General features: G+C 39.1%; 1 protein-coding gene across 1 annotated transcript in view; it reads right to left on the bottom strand.

Moving 5' to 3' along the window:
• The window catches only part of JHY (junctional cadherin complex regulator), a 76,965-nt gene extending 58,529 nt beyond the window's left edge, over positions 1 to 18,436 (bottom strand). Inside the window, exon 1 of the mRNA XM_052653161.1 lies at positions 18,111 to 18,436. Coding sequence (XP_052509121.1) covers positions 18,111 to 18,436 — 326 coding nt within the window. The remainder of the gene's footprint in view (positions 1 to 18,110) is intronic.

Genomic DNA, 18,436 nt, shown 5'->3' with positions numbered 1-18,436 from the left:
CAGCTGATACCGAAGGCTGAGAAGGGCAGAGAGTCTAAGCCAGGCTGAGGAAGCAACTTGTAAAAAGGGACAGAGGAGCGAGAGAACATGGGGCTTTCAAAGGACAAATTTTGCAGGATAAAGTGGAGGCTAGGAGTGGGGACGGTTGAGGAGTGAAGCTCAGGGTTAAGCCGAGGTGAAATTTTGTAGGGCTTTGTAAATTCCGTGAAGGGTATGGCTTAACTCCATTAACTTGAAAGTTTGGATTTAATTTAGCAAAATCACTCAATTAAAGAATAAAGTAAGACAGATATATTTGGATAGGCACAGTGATGTGGTGTTCAAAGGGCCTATCTACGGTTATCTACGGCTTATATACAGTTTTGGGGGGAAAGTTTTAGAACAAGTAGCCTTCTTCTTTGCGCTGTTTAAAGCAGGGCTTGGCAACCTTAAAAGTGATACATCTGGGCCTCCCTGGTGGCTCAGTGCTAAAGAATCAGCCTGTCAGTGCAGGAGATAAGGGTTCAGTCTCTAGCCCAGGAAGATCCCACGTGCTGTGGAGCAACTAAGCCTGTGCACCGCAACTATTGAGCCTGTGCTCTAGAGCCTGGGAGCAGCAACTACTGAGCCCATGGGCTGCAACCACTGAGGCACGTGAGCCTAGAGCTTGTGTTTCACAACCAGAGAAGCCAATGCAAAGAGAAGCATAAGCACCGCAGCTAGAGCGTAGTCCCTGCTATCCACAACCAGAGAGAAGCCCGCGCAGCAATGAAGACTCAAAAATAAATTAAAAGACAAATTCTTTTAAAGTGACGCATCTTATTGGGGCCCACTGGCCCACCGCTTTCCTAGGCTGGGTTGTAGAGTGCTGGCTTTGGGAAGATAGAACATATTATGCTGTGCTGATCTAGCGAATGCTTATAATGAATCTCCTTTTTTAACCTCAGAGCAACCCTATGGGGAGGTGTTACTATTATGCCCATTTAATAGATGAAGAAACTGAGGTTTGGAGAGTGAGGATCAGATTGCCTGCACTGAATTTCTTGTGCTGCCAGTTAGCGTGGGAGTGTGGGCAAGTTATTGTAGTTCTCTGTGCTTCAGTTTCTTCATCAATAAAATGAGGATGCAAATAGTACCTACCTAAAAAAAGATAATAGTACCTACTTCATAGTCATTAAGAGTATTAAGCACATTTGTATACATATATATGCTGAGAACTATGTTCTTTTTTAAGATATAATTTTCTTATTATCTGTGTTTGCTTTTTAAAAAATATTTATTTGGTTGTGTTGGGTCATACTTGCGGCACACGGGATCTTCATTGTGGCTCGCAGGCTTCTCTCTAGCTGTGGCTTGAGGGCTTAGTTGCCCCGTGCATGTGGGATCTTAGTTCCTTGACTAGGGATCAAACCTGCATCCCTGCATTGCAAGGCAGATTCTTAATCACTGGACCACTGGGGGAGTCCCTAGAACTATGTTCTTGGCACAGAGTAAGGAAGGCCCCAGGAAGGGTCTGCTATGAAAGCACGTGCCAACAGGCTCCGTCACTGGAGTCTGTTGCTGTATGTTGCGTTCTGTCACGTGACACGACACTGATGTGTCTTGTGCTTCCTGCTGATTGGATCTCAAGGGATTTTTTTCTCCCTAAGGCCTAAGTTATTTCCAGGACACAGTGTTGTCTTGTGATGCACTAAGTGGCACCTTAGTAGCCTGAAAGAATGAATACACTCTCTTAAAAAAAAAAGATTAAAATTTTTTCCAAAGAACTAGGCATCATGAACTGTGATTTAGGAAAATGGGATTAAGAAATGTCTGTGTTTCCACACGATGAGAAATTTTAGGCACTGCTGAGAGATGATGAGGAAGATAAAACTGGGAGAATTCAATTATTTTAGACTTTCAGAAGGAGATATAATTTCTAGCCTCAACAAACTGCCATCAGACACTGCCAAGCAGCATCACACACCCTGGAAAAGACGGGTGTTTTGAGTGAAACCTGGAAAATTCAGAAGGCTTTGAAACAAATCAGACATACTGAGTTGCTTGGGCTGTGAAAGATATTTTTGAACCAGTCGTTTGAAGAGACACTCTAATAATGTGTATTTACAAGATTAGAATCAGAAAATGTGGCTCTTCTAAGAGCTTTAATTACACTGTACCGTGTACAGCTACAATGACTATCTTAAAACATGCCCCCTTCTCTTCCTTTTGATGGAAACCATATGTAGGGACAAATGGGAGGTTATGTTTTGCAAACTCAGGAGCGTGAAAAGCTGTAATACTTCACGGAAGCAAATCTAATGGTTGAAATAGAACATGATACTAAAGAAGTCCATTGTTCTGAGCTTGTGTGCTGAGATGCTCCATTGTGTTGTGTGGTCCAGGTCAACACACTGGAACAAAATGAGTGTGAAGTGCTCCTTCATCGATAATCATGTGCACACAAAACACACACCTTGTTTTCTCCCCATTGGATAGGGAGGTTAGACAATGAGTACACAATGCTTTTGTTGCCATTCAGACAACAGATGCTAGGTCTGCCCTTCCGATGCCCAGGTTAGAGATGGATGCAGAGAGGAAGGGGAGGGTGGTCTCCTAGGCATATGCCATCCTATTTGCTGTCTCTAATGGACCACATTTGAGCACTGACTGTGACAACTTCAGTCCAAATAAAATCAAATCTCCATTTGACGAAGAGCTTCATGTTCAGTTTAGTATTCAATCAAAAAATTACTAAAATTAGAGCATGTTTCTCGTACAATTAACATCCTTTGCACTCATAATAAAATATTCAATAACTGGCCATTTTGCCTGTCAAGGAGGTGAATAAAAGCATTGCTATTAATCATTTAGCAGTTATTTCTTTGCCACTTTATTTTAAGTAGGCAGTTAAATCGAAACTGCACATGTTATTATTGATTTAGGTTTAATTTAATCCTTTTAAACAGAACAATTATTCCCAATTTATATGCCATTAAATCTTTTATGGATATGAACAGCAAATTCAATTTCTGTTTAAGTGTACAGTTTTTAATGCTTCTTTAAGGAGCAATAAATCTGACAATTGCTTCCAAGGATTTCTGAATTTTGTGCTCGTCTTAATCTTTTTATCAACAGCTTTTAAGTAAATAAAATGAAATAAATCCAAAGGATCAAAAAAATCACTTTTGCAAGTATGAAACAAAAAGGTTCCACAAGTATATTGAAATCCTTTGGGAAGGCTATTTACAACCCAGAAAATTTCATCTAATGCAGGTATTTATTCTGCTAAAAAAATTAAACATTTTAATAGAAGAAAAGTAGTTTAATGAACCAAAGGCCAAAGACTATCCACAAGTAAAGGGGTTGGATTGTTATGTTATCTGGTGAATTTTGTTGACTGCAGCCATACAGTTTGGATAATTCCAATCAAAGTCTCCCTTTTTTGACAACAGCTTTTGGCTGCAAAATAACCAAATATTTGCACCAGGTTCTTATAGTACCAGTGTTGATTCATGGACAATCTCTGAGTTAAATTATCTTAAGAGGGCATGCTAGTAATTGCAATGTGAAATTCCAGTACCTCGTTTCCATTAAGATTATCTTAACGTGAAACAAAGGCTGCATCCTCACAAGGGAAATGCTGTATGACACAGAACATATTTAGAAACAGAATTCCCCTCCTTCAGTGACAGTTTACAATGCTCCTGCCAGACATTTTCTGTGGAAAGCTCGGGAGTTCTTTTCATTCTCCAGAAACAGCGGCTAAAAGGCAGAGACCTAGATTGACAGCACTTCCAGGTGCTAGTTTCTTGTACTTTTTTAAGATATTTTTTTTTTGATGTGGACCATTTTTAAGAAAATCCACTCCAGTATTCTTGCCTGGAAAATTCCATGGACAGAGGAGCCTGGTGTGGTACAGTCCATGGGATTGTAGAGAGTCATACAACTGAGCACACACATACCATTTTTAAAGTCTAGATTGAATTTGTTACAATATTTTTTCTGTTATATATATATATATATATATATATATTTTTTTTTTTTTTTGCCAAGAGGCATGTAGGATCTTAGCTCCCTGACCAGAGATGGAACCTGCATCCCTTGCATTGGAAGGCAAGATATTAACCACTGGACAACCAGGGAAGTCCTCTCTTATATTTTAACTGCCAGATACTAATGGCATTGGAATTGCAAGGTAGCTGTGATGTCATGGGAAGAGCACTGGAGAGGCCTTGACACCTGAGCCCTAGTCCAGATTTTGCCACTGAGCAGTTATGTGAACTTGGGTAAGTTTCTTATCCACTCTAGGCCTCAGGTTCCACCTTTTATTAATACAGTAAGTGATAGGCTGACCTTTGAAAGACCAAACAGCTCTAAGAATCCACCATTTTAAAAACTGAATTGGGCCTATCATGGGAAACTCACCAATATATATAGGGGTTGGGGAAAAACTTTAAATTCCATCCATTAAAAAATTATAGTAACCAAAGATTTCCACATTTCCAAATTTGTCAGGGAGTAGAAACATGAATACAGTGAAGGTTGTCAATTAAACTTATCTCCTTAGTTACTTGGTTACAGTCTTCCTCTTGATAAACTGGCAGGACTGTAGTGATATAAATTTCAATAACACATTGTGAGGTTTCGACCTCACTGTTTATTTACTTATTTTAACACACTAATGCATCCCCATTTGGAAATAAGCTGGAAAGGAACTCATGGTCGTCTCCGAGGGCAATAAAACCCCAGGAGTCACGGTAGCATTAGCATTTCTGGCGGCGCCTGTGCCTCTAATAGACATAATTCATGCCCACGCACACACTTCACTTCCTCCTCTGACTGCTCGTCTGTCATGATGGCACAATGCCTGCTCTGAGGAGCGTGTCAGGGTTTCACAGCTGCCTAGTTAGTGAGCAAGTGAACATAAGACAGCAGTGGCCAGTACCTATGACAGCAGGTCTCTTCTTTGATATGATGATACCCATGTGATCAGAAATAAATAACCAACATGCTAGAAGCTATCGCCAAATACTGTGTGAACCCCATAGGATTGGGTACATGTGCACGCATGCTCATGACTCTCTGCAACATTATGGACTGTAGCCTGCCAGGCTCCTCTGTGCATGGGATTTCCCAGGCAACAATACTGGAGTGGGTTGCCAATTCCTTTTCCAGGAGGATCTTCCCCACTCAGCGATCAAACCTGTGTCTCTTGCATCTCCTGCACGGGCAGGCAGGTTCTTTACCACTGAGCCACCTGGGAAGCCCTTGGGTATAGAGTAGAATGCATTTGAAGAGGCTGGCCAGCCAATGACCTTAAATGGAAAATCTCATCAAGACAACATAAATTAACATGGATGAATGTTGCTAGAAACCAACAGGAATGAAAGTTGATGCCTGGAAGCTCTCAGAATGTTCTTGATAAAACTAGAATATTACACCTAGCCTCAAGTTTCTTTACTCTCCCAACCAGAGGGAGAAAAATTAATCTCTCTATGACACTTATGAGAGGAAGTAATCTCTCATCAGCTCAAATATATCTTATGTGCGAAATTGGAGGGGAAAGTTAAAATTCTGAGTTTGGGTTTTTACTAAGTCTCTCTACCTACTTTTGGTTTTGCTTATCCCATACTAATATTTAAGTCCTAGAAATCACCATTCAGTACTTCACTTGATTCTTGTATTGTTAATCGGAGACAACATCCAGTCATCCCTGGTATGTGTGAGGGATTGGTTCCAGGACATGCCGAGAATACCAAATTCTGTGGATGCTCAAGTGGCACGACCCACCCTCTGTATCCACGGTACCACATCCAGTAATTCAACCAACTGTGGGTTTTGTACTACTGTAGTACTATTTATTAACAAAAAATCTTCATGTGAGTGAACCCATTCAGTTCAAATTCATTTTGTTCAAGGGTCAACTATATATATATATATATACACACACACAACATATTTATGTATAAATACTACATATTTCATATATATATGTGAAAGCTTTTGAGAGGAAAAATTATATACTACCACAAAAATGCAGATGATTATTCCTGAGTCCTTTTCTTCAGTTCAGTTCAGTCGCTCAGTCATGTCCGACTCTTCGCTACCCCATGAATCGCAGCACGCCAGGCCTCCCTGTCCATCACCAACTCCTGGAGTTCACTCAGACTCACGTCCATCGAATCAGTGATGCCATCCTGCCATCTCATCCTCTGTCGTCCCCTTCTCCTCCTGCCCCCAATCCCTCCCAGCATCAGAGTCTTTTCCAATGAGTCAACTCTTCACATGAGATGGCCAAAGTACTGGAGTTTCAGCTTTAGCATCATTCCTTCCAAAGAAATCCCAGGGCTGATCTCCTTCAGAATGGGCTGGTTGGATCTCCTTGCAGTCCAAGGGACTCTCAAGAGTCTTCTCCAACACCACAGTTCAGAAGCATCAATTCTTCGGTGCTCAGCCTTCTTCACAGTCCAACTCTCGTATCCATACATGACCACAGGAAAAACCATAGCCTTGACTAGATGGACCTTAGTCGGCAAAGTAATGTCTCTGCTTTTGAATATGCTATCTAGGTTGGTCATAACTTTTCTTCTAAGGAGTAAGCGTCTTTTAGTTTCATGGCTGCAGTCACCATCTACAGTGATTTTGGAGCCCCCCCCCAAAAAACTCTGACACTGTTTCCACTGTTTCCCCATCTATTTCCCATGAAGTGATGGGACCGGATGCCATGATCTTCGTTTTCTGAGTCCTTTTCTTACTTTCAGTCAATTCTGAATATTCAAGTTAACTAAGAATACCTTCCTGCACCTGTCTTCCACCCAGTAATTTCTGGCACAAGGTGGTCTGTTAGACAGAATGGGAGATATCTGGTGAGGGCTCTGCTTCCTAGGTGATGAGAGAGCCTTCACTGAAGGAAAACATTCTGTTTTCCAGGAGAGTTGCTGGGGAATACAGGCTACTGTGATTCTGATGAATGTGAATCTGCGCAAGCTCTGGGAGGTGGTGAAGGACAGGGAAGCCTGGTGTGCTGCAGTCCGTGGGGTCACAAAGAGTTGGACATGACTGAGTGACTAAACAACAACAAATGATCCTCCAACAAAAGTAAAACACCATCAATGTTTATTGTGTTCTGAGGACACAGGATCCATTACAGATTTGTATTACTTAACTAAAATTTATCATTTTACATGCATATTTCATCTGGCCTCAGTTCGGTCCATATTGAAGCTGTTATAGCTTTAATTTCTGATAGAGAGCAAAACTGAGTTCTTGACTAGATCAGTCCTTGATCACCTATCCAGATACATACAACTCGAGACACAGACTTTGGAGTCAGAAGACAGTTCATTCAGTTCAATTTCTGGCTCGGCCACTTAGTAGCTACATACACCTAACAAAACTTTCAGAGCCTTGGTTCCCCATCTGCAAAATTTGTCTAAGAACCTCTTGTTGTGATAAATGAGATAGTATATATCAAGCAAATGGTCCTCCAAATAGTAGCTAATTATATTGAGGTATTTTTGTAAATAAAACCTTATCAAACACATATACCAGTTACTGTATTGCTGCTTTCTGATTTTTTTTTTTTTTTAACATATGAGGCTTCAGAGGGCCACAGGGCTGAAGAGGTTATTTCTAATGCTCTAGGAATTACATTGATCTCCTTTTCCCTGAGTGCCGAGTGTCATAAGGCTAGTTCTGGAGTGGGGTTTAAGGATTATCACCTGAAGATCCTCTTTCTACTCTTGATTCATTCACTGCAGTCAATGCTGCTCCAATTTCTATTAAGTAAAAGGTTTTTCTAATCCATATACATTGAGCTGAGGCTTGACTTTGCTGAGGTACAAGGGAGTAATTGCTTTGAGGAGGTTCTAGTAACATCAAAACACAAGAGTAGAGCTCAAGTGACTTGGCAGGCAGCTTTTAACATGGTTGCCCACAAAAGCAAGAAGAAAGAGATTTTGCTTGGTTTTAAGGCAAGGCTTTGACTAATTATTTTGAACTACAGTTCCCAGAATGCTATCTACCTGACAGAAATGAAAGCACTCTTGAATTTCATATTGAGAGCCTGTGATCAATTTGTCTGTTTCTTGACTCATAAACTACTCAGATCCAAGCAACGATACACCAAGGAAAAGTTTCCAAGATGAACAGAGAAAGGGGCCAGTAAGGAAATGCTCAGCTGGATGACATTTTTTTAAGGCTTTAAAAGTTGCTTTTATTTGGTTATGCTGGGGCCTTGGTTGCAGGATCTTTCAGTTGTGGCATGCTGGATCTAGCTCCCTGATCAGGGATTGAATCTGGGCCCCCTGCATTGGAGTGCAAAATCTTAGCCACCGGATTATAAGGGAAGTCTCTGGATGATATTTTTGAGGCACTACTTGACTAAATGCTTTGATTGTGTTTTCCTTTATAGTGGAGAACTGGTTCTCCAGTCAATGTATGAAGCATTGCACAGCCAAACAATTACTAGGGCCATAACCCACTCTAATCCTGGGGATTATAGTCTTTCATTAATGTTTCCAAGACAAATCAGTCTAAGGAAAATACCATCGTTTTAGGATCTGTGAATCAGAAGACCAATGCCCTAACCATGCTTTTGACTTTGTATTATTCTTTATTTAAAAATACATTGATGTTTTGGGGGCTCCCTTGGAGTCTAAAGTGTCACATTCTTCCGGCTACTATGGATTTGTGAAATTGTTACTTTTCTTCTTACTCCTGAGTGTTGACTGTCTCTTCCTCCAGTGCTCTGAAAAAGACAGAGAACCAACGGCTCTTCTAAGGGGATCCTGTGTAGTGAAAACGATCCCTGGATTGAAAATTGAGAGCTGGGTGCCCATTTCATCTCTTCCACTAAATTACTTTGTGACACAGGAGATCAAGCTCTGAGCCTTTACAGTGGGAATACTGACTCCAAGACCCTAGACTACCAGAGAACTAACCCTAGGGAGTATCAAATAGTGAGAATTCACACAAAGGAAACCGCTTGAATACAAGACCCAGCATCACTCAACCACCAGTAGTACTCTATGCAGGATGCCTCATCTAAACAACAAACAAAACAAAAACACAAATCCAGTCATCAGCAGACAGGATTACCACCTCACTCATCCTCACCCATCAGAGGAAAAACAAACAAACAAACAAACAAAAACTCAGCACAAATCTCACCCTATATGAAGCTTGCACAAACCATTGGAGCAACCTTAGGAGGGCAGAAATCAAAAGGAAGAAAGAATTCAACCTTGAAGCCTGGGAAAAGGAGACCTCAAACACAATAAGTTAAAAAAAATAATGAAAAGGCAGAGAAATACTACACAAATGAAGAAACAAACTGGAAATACAGAAGTCCAAATAAATGAAGAAGGAATAGGCAAACTACCTGAAAAAGAATTCAGAATAATGATAGTAGAGATAGTCAAAAACCTTGAAAACAAAATGGAGAAAATGCAAGAATCAATTAACAAAGACCTAGAAGAATTAAAGAATAAACATACAGAGACAAACAACACAATTACTGAAATCAAAAATACTCCGGAAGGAATCAGTAGCAGAATATCTGAAGCAGAAGAAAGAATCAGTGAGCTGGAAGCTAAAATGGTGTAAATAACTTCTGAAGAGCAGAATAAAGTAAAAAGAATGAAAAGAACCAAGGACAGTCTCAGAGACCTCTGGGACAATATCAAATGCACCAACATTCAAATTATAGGGGTCCCAGAAAAAAAAAGAGAAAAAGAGTATGAGAAAGATTTTTGAAGAGATTATAGCTGAAAATTCCCCCAACATGGAAAAGGAAGTAGTCAATCAAGTCTAAGAGGCACAAAGAGTCCCATAGAGGATAAACCCAAGGAGAAACACCAAGACAAATACTAATTAAACTAACAAAGACTAAACACAAAGAAAGAATATTAAAAGCAGCAAGGGAGAACCCCATACAAGGGAAACCCCATACGCTTAACAGCTGATCTTTCAGCAGAAACTCTTCTCACCATAAGGGAATGGCAGGATATACTTAAAGTACTGAAAGGGAAAAATCTACAATCAAGATTACTGTACCCGGCAAGGATCTCATTCAAAACTGATGGAGAAATAAAAAGGTTTTCAGACATGCAAAAGTTAAGAGAATTCAGTACCACCAAACCAGCTTTACAACAATGTTAAAAGGACTTATACAGTCAAGAAATACAGAGGAGGAAAAAGATCTACAAAATCAACCCCAAACAATTAAGAAAATGGCAATAGGAACATATATATCAATAATTACTTTAAATGTAAATGGACTAAATGCTCCAACCAAAAGACACAGACTGGCTGAATGGATACAAAAACAAGACCCATATATATGCTGTCTACAAGAAACCCACTTCAGACCTAAAGACACATATAGGCTGAAAGTGAGAGTATGGAAAAATATATTCCATGCAGATAGTGACGAAAAGAAAGCTGGAGTAGCAATTCTCATATCAGACAAAATAGACCTTAAAATAAAGAATATTATAAGAGATAAGGAAGGACACTACATAATGATCAAGGGATCAATCCAAGAGGAAGACATAACAATTATAAATATCTATGCACCCAACATAGGAGCACCTCAATACATAAGATAAACACTAACAGACATAAAAGGAGAAATTGACAGTAACACAATAATAGTAGGAGACTTTAACACCCCGCTCACACCAATGGACAGATCATCAAAACAGAAAATAAGGAAACACAAGTCTTAAATGGTACGTTAGATGAGAAGAATATCTTCAGGACATTCCATCCAAATGCAGAATACACCTTCTTCTCAAGTGTACATGGGACATTCTCCATGATAGACCACATCTTGGGTCACAAATCAAACCTCAGTAAATTTAAGAAAACTGAAATCATATCAAGCATCTTCTCCAACCACAACGGTATGAGACTAGATATGAATTACAAGAAAAAAACTAAGAAGCACAAAGACATGGAGATTAAACAACATGTTCCTAAATAACCAACAGGTTACTGAAGACCTCAAAAGGGAAATCAGAAAATTTCTAGAAATAAATGACAATGAAAACCCGACAACTCAAAACCAATGGGATGCAGCAAAAGCAGTTCTAAGAAGGAAGTTTATAGCAATACAATCTTACCTCAAGAAATAAGAAAAACATCAAATAGACAACCTAACTTTACACCGAAAACAACTGGAAAAAGAAGGACAACCCCCCCCCCCCCAAATTAGTAGAAGGAAAGAAATCATAAAGATCTGAGAAGAAATAGATGAAAAAGAAATGAAAGAAGCAATAGTAGAGATTAATAAAACTAAAAGCTGGTTCTTTCAGAAGATAAACAAAATTGACAAGCCTTTAGCCAGACTCATCAAGAAAAAAGAGAAAAGAATCAAGTCAACAAGATTAAAAATGAAAAAGGAGAGGTTATAATAGACAATGAAGAAATACAAAGGATTATAAGAGACTGTTATGAACAACTCTATGGCAATAAAATGGATAACATGGAAGAAATGAACAGATTCTTAGAAAAGTTCAATCTTCCAAGACTGAACTAGGAAGAAATAGAAACTATGAACAACCCAGTTATAAGCACTGAAATTGAAGCTGTGATCAAAAATCTCCCCAAAAACAAAAGCCCAGGACCATATGGCCTCACAGGAGAATTCTATCAAACATTTAGAGAAGAGCTAATGCCGATCCTTCTAGAACTCTTTCAAAAAATTGCTAAGGAAGGAATACTTCCAAACTCATTCTACGAGGCCACCATCACCCTGATAACAAAAGCAGACAAAGACAACATAAAAAATGAAAACTACAGGCCAACATCACTGATGAACTAGATGCAAAAATCCTCAACAAAAATTTTAGCAAACAGAATTCAGCAACACATCAAAAAGCTCATACACCATGATCAAGTTGGGTTTATTCCAGGGATGCAAGGATTCTTCAATATACGCAAATCAATCAATGTGATACACCATATTAACAAACTGAAAGAAAAACCATATGATCATCTTAATAGATGTAGAAAAAGCCTTTGACAAAATTCAGCACCCATTTATGATTAAAACTCTTCAAAAAATGGGCATATAAGGAATCTACCTCAATATAGTAAAGGCTATATATGATAAGCCTACAGCAAACATTATTCTCAATGGGGAAAAACTGAAAGCATTCCCCCTAAGATCAGGAACAAGACAAGGGTGTCCACTTTCCCCACTATTATTCAACATAGTTCTGGAAGTCCCAGCTACAGCAATCAGAGAAGAAAAAGAAATAAAAGGAATCCAGATCAGAAAAGAAGTAAAGCTCTCACTGTTTGCAGGTGACATGATACTATACATAGAAAACCCTAACGATAATTATCAGAAAATTACTAGAGCTAATCAGTGAATTTAGCAAAGTTGCAGGATACAAAATCAATACACAGAAATCACTTGCATTTCTATTTACTAACAATGAAAAATCAGATAGAGAAATTAAGGAATCAATCCCATTCACCATTGCAACAAAAAGAATTAAATATCTAGGAATAAACTTACCTAAGGAGACAAAAGGACTGTATACAGAAAATTATAAGACACTAATGAAAGAAAGCAAAGATGCCATAAACAGATGGACATAAACAAAGATGACATAAACATATTCCATGTTTCTGGGTAGGAAGAATCAATATTGTGAAAATGACTATACTACCAAATCCAATCTACAGATTCAGTGCAATCCCTATCAAATTACCAATGACATTTTCCACAGAACTAGAACAAAATATTTCACGGTTCATATGGAAACACAAAAGACCCCAAATAGCCAAAGCAGTCTTGAGAAAGAAGCATTGAGCTGGAGGACTCAACCTTCCTGACTTCAGATTATACTACAAAGCTACAGTCATCAAGACAGTATGGTTCTGGTGCAAAAACAGAAATATAGACCAATGGAACAAGATAGAAAGCCCAGAAATAAACCCATGCACCTATGGGTACCTTATTTTTGACACAGGAGGCAAGAATATACAATGGGGCACAGATAGCATCTTCAATAAATGGTTCTGGGAAAACTGGACAGCTACATGTAAAAGAATGAAATTAGAACACTTCCTAACACCATACACAAAGATAAACTCAAAATGGATTAAAGACCTAAATGTAAGACCAGAAACTATAAAACTCTTAGAAGAAAACATAGGCAGAACATTTGATGACATAAATCTAAGCAAGATCCTCTATGACCCACCTCCTAGAGTAATGGAAATAAAAACAAAAGTAAACAAGTGGGATTTGATTAAACTTAAAGCTTTTGCACAGCAAAGAGAACTGTAAGCAAGGTGAAAAAGACAACCCTCAGAATGGGAGAAAATAATAGCAAATGAAACAACTGACAAAGGATTAATTTCCAAAATATACAAGCAGCTCATACAACTCAATGCCAGAAAAACAAACAACCCAATCAAAAAGTGGGGGAAAAGACCTAAACAGACATTTCTCCAAAGAAGACATACATATGGCTAACAAACACATGAAAAGATGCTCAACATCGCTCATTATTAGAGAAATGCAAATCAAAACTACAGTGAGATACCACCTCACACCAGTCTGAATGGCCATCATCAAAAAGTCTACAAACAATTAATGCTGGAGAGGGTGTGGAGAAAAGGGAACGCTCTTGCACTGTTGGTGGGAATGTAAATTGATACAGCCACTATGGAAGATGGTATGGAGATTCCTTAAAAAACTAGGAATAAAGCCACCATATGACCCAGCAATCCCACTCCTAGGCATATACCCTGAGGAAACCAAAATTGAAACAGACACATGTATCCCATTGTTCACTGCAACACCATTTACTATAGCTATAACATGGAAGCAACCTGGAAGCAACCTAGATGTCCATTGACAGATGAATGGGTAAAGAAGTTGTGGTACAAATACACAATGGAATATTACTCAGCCATAAAAAGGAATGCATTTGAGTCAGTTCTGATAAGGTGGATGAACCTAGAACCTATTATACAGGGTGAAGTGAGTCAGAAAGAGAAAGATAAATGTTGTATTCTAATGCATATATACATAATCTAGAAAAATGGTACTGAGGAATTTATAGGGCAGCAGTTTATGGACATGAGGAGAGAGGAGGGGAGGGTGAGATGTATGGAAAGAGTAACATCACCATATGTAAAATAGATAGTCAATGGGAGTTTGCTGTATGACTCAGGAAACTCAAACAGGGGCTCTGTATCCACCTAGAGGGATGGGATGGGGAGGGAAACGGGAGGGAGGTTCAAAAGGGAGGGGATTATACGTATACCTGTGGCTGATTCATGTTGAGGTCTGACAGAAAACAAAATTCTATAAGGCAATTATCCTTCAATAAAGAAATAAATTTTAAAAATACATTGAATAGTATTTACATTGTCCTTTGGTAAAAAGCAAGGTTAAAGTCAGGTCTCTGAGCACTGTTCAAAGAGGAAAAACTCAACATCGGGGAAATGAGGTCACATAATGGATCCTTGCCTTGGTTTCTTCCTCGTAAAAGTACAGACAAGAATACCCATCCTTTCCGATGCCCTGTTTCTATAAATAAAACTGCCATTTATTACCTAGGAGACTATGACTCTCTTAGATTAGTGCTACAATAAAAACATGGTTTAAAGCATAGAGTCAGACTGCAGGAGTTTGCTGCTCTACCGCGCCCCTGGTGAAATAAATAACCAGCTTCTGTAAGCCTCGTTTGCAGTCTCTAAGATGGGATCATGATAGTGTCCACCTGTTGGGGCTGCCAAAAGGATTAAATAAGATGATATATGTCAAGTGTCTGGCACAGGAATTAGGCTCAGGACAAGTATTCTGTCAATGCTTTTGTTGTCAGAACCTTAAAGTAATCTTTGCCTTCTCTTGTTCTTTCCAACCCCAGTTCTAAACAAGTCCTAGCAATTCTTGATATACATATGTCTCCACTCATTAGCTGTGAAGGAAATGAATTAAAAATTGCTATGAGGGAAATACACTCATATAAGAGTATGTATTGGTTGGAACGTCCCTGGTGGTCTAGCGGTTAAGACTCCACGCTTCCACCATGAGGGTCTTGTCCCTGATCGGGAAACTGAGATCCCACAGGCTGCGCAGGAAGGCCAGAATAAAAGTATGAGTTGGTTATCTCTGAGGAGGATGGGGGCTGTGAGAAGAGGAACAAGGAAACTATCTGCAACATTTTATGTTTTAAAAAATATATCTGAAACAAATATGGCAATAAGGGTGAGATGGTATTTTTCTCTGTACTTTTCTGTGGGTTAGAATGTTTTCTTAATTTAAAACCTCAGGGAATTCCCTAGTGGTCCAGTGGTTAGGACTTGGCGCTTTCACTACTGTGGCCTGGGTTCAATCCCTGGTTGGGGAACTAAGATCCTGCAGGCTGCACGGCATGGCCAAAGTAAATAAATGAATATTAAAAAAAAAAAAAAAAGAAACCCTCAACATCAGTAACAAAGCACTCTGATGTTAGGTGACTTCATCTCTGTCAGCTTCATTTTCCTGACCTGTAAAATGGGAATAGCAGCACTTTCTTGTGGGATTGCAATGAAGAATTGAGTGAAGTTACAATGGCCTTTCAAAAGAGATGACGTTACTATTACTGTTGTCATTATAATTACTACCATCTGGTGGTCTCTGCTGTGTTTTTACCGTCTAATTCATAATGCACCAGCTTGCAGAATAATCTTCCTTGAATATTGCTTCATCTTATTGTCCTCCCCAAGAACCTGAATTTTCTCCTCTGGGTATACCCAACCCCATTCAGTCAGGGGTGGCGAGCTGGTTAAAGCCTTCCTAAGCCTCTTTCACCCCCTAACTCTGTGGCTGCACCTCATTATAGCATTTATCACTTGTCAGTAAGTCTCCTATATACGAATGAGTTCCATTCCAAGATGGTTAAGTCAGTTAAGATAATGTAAGATCAGTTAGTTAAGTCCGATTTATTTGCAAGTCTAACAAAGCTACCCTCGGTACCCAACTAACAAAATTGCCTTTATAGCATTGTACTGTTAGGGTTTATAATATGTTCATATCTTTGAAAGTTCATGACTAGAAGGTTCGTATGTAGGGGACTTACTCTACTATGACAGCCCCTAAGATGCAGACGAGCTTGATTCAACTTGGTATCTTCAGTGAAAGAAGGAACGAAGAAAGGGGGGAAATAAGTAGGGCTAGCCTCTCATTCTGGCTCCCATGAAAGACTGCGCCAGGAGTGTACTCTTGGGAAACATCATCTGGGTTCTGTGTTCAATGTCGCATCCGTGGCATGGGATGTGGTGTCCACAAAGGCCCTTGAAAGCAGGCTCCTCCTCTAATTTCCCTACCTTCAAAAAACATCCTCTGTCATTTAAATGGGGCTCAATGGGCCACACACACTCATGTTAATTCTGTTCTTTTTTCCCCAAATCGTGCCTAGTTTCCAAAACCCTGCCTGCCCAGGTTCTAAGCCTTCCAATAAACTTTCCTCAATTTATTTTAGCCCTAAGTTAAAAATCATCTAACACAAAGAAGGTCCAGGAGGGAGGGGATATATGTATACATAGCTGATTCACTTTGTTGTACAGCAGAAACTAATACAACATGGTAACGCAGCTATATTCCAATTCAAAAAAATAAAAGCAGTTTATACTGCACATTTGTAAAAATTGTTTCCTTAAACTTAAGAGAATAAGGTAAGGCATTATTTTCTACAATTCCCATGCACCCTTATTACTTGGCTAACAAAATTAAGCCCTACTTCTGACTTTATATCATTGCTCCTCCTCAACCCTTCAGCTTTGGTTTTATGAAAAAAAAAAAAAAAACCATGGTAGAAGAGTGGTTTTTTTTAATCTAACGCATACATAACTTATTAAGAGTCACTGTTTAAAGCACTTAATATATATATATATATATACACACACACACATACATACATATATATGTATGAAACATACACACACACGCACACACACACTGATTTTAGCCTCACAATAAACTGTGAGATAACTACTATTATTATCCCATTTTTACTGATGAGCTGAGGCACAGAGAGTTTAAATGGCCTTAGCCAAGGTCACACAACTAGTCAGTGGCAGAATTTGAAACCACTTGGTCTGCTTCAGATGCTTTGTAACTTACCACCATCCCAAGATCCCTTCCTAATCAGTGGCTTTGAACTTCAATACTCTAGTGTGTCATTTATATTTTCATTAAAACTGAATAATATTGCACTCATTTATATCTTCTTAGATGTTTTGGTAGCTTCTAGCATAAAATGAATACACCCTAAATACTGATGGTTATAGAAATCAAATCTCTGTGATTATATAAGCCCAGGAAGGTAGACCTCTCCTGGCTCAGGTAGAGGTCTCAAGTTCCCCCCAACAATGTACTTCACTGACGTGATGGCAGTCTAGTGAGAGAAGCAGGCTGGCTCATTTCACAGGAGAGAAAAAATGAGCTGCAAAAGACTAAAAGGGACTTATTTCAAATTATACACTAAACACCATTGCCTTGACCAACTCAAGAACACCTGAGTCCAAAGTCATGGCATTTTTCTAGATGAGCCTCTCTGGGATTTCTCCAAGGTGAGGTCCTAGCACCTTGGAATATGGACACTTGGAATATGGACAGGAAGAAAGAAGCATAAGAAATACAAATGTCCTTATCATTAATAACTATTCTCATCAAAAATCTTGGCTCCAAGCTGTCCTTAACTGCTTGGAGATCTGTCTCACACACATTACAAAGGAGCTCGTTACAAGAGCCTGTTCAGAAACAGACTCAAAGGGGAAAGGTTGTTGAGGGAGAGGGATAAACGAAGAGTTTGCAATTAACATGTACACACTACTATAAATAAAACAGATAATCAACAGGGACCTACTGTATAGTACAGGGAGTTCTACTCAATATTTGGTAATACTGAAAAAAGAAAAGAACGGGAAAAGAATGAAAAAAGAATTAGACATATGTATACCTATAACTGAATCACTTTGCATACCTGAAAGTAATACAACATTGTAAATCAATTATATCCACTATAAAAATAATCCCCAAACAAGAGCCCATCCTTACTTTCACTTGGGACAGTACCAATAATTATGTAACAGTGCATCTCAGAACCCACTGTTTCTTTCACAAGCCAATTCCTTACCTGTTAATTGCACCAGCGTCTTGGGTGTGGAGGTTTTCCTTGCCGGCCCTCTGAGCTGCTTTTCTGCTTGCTTCCTCTTCCATCTCACTCAAGCTCTCCTCCTCTAGGCTGTCAGGCTCCATGTCATTGTCCTGAATTTGGTCTTCAAGGTCAGACCGGGACTTGATCTTTTGAGTGGGGCTTTCTGAGTCAGATTCCAAAGAGTCTTTTGAAATCAAATGTAAGTCTTCTTTCTTAAAAGATGGCTCTGTGGACTGGACCTTTAAGTTGGTGTGATGTACAGGAGATTGAATAGACAGCTTGGGAATGAATTTACTATGACTCAT

Source organism: Budorcas taxicolor, chromosome 15, assembly GCF_023091745.1.
Source record: "Budorcas taxicolor isolate Tak-1 chromosome 15, Takin1.1, whole genome shotgun sequence".
Taxonomy (NCBI): Eukaryota; Metazoa; Chordata; class Mammalia; order Artiodactyla; family Bovidae; genus Budorcas; species Budorcas taxicolor.
The sequence above is the reverse complement of the archived record's forward strand: the minus strand, read 5'-3'. Positions and strand labels throughout refer to the sequence as shown.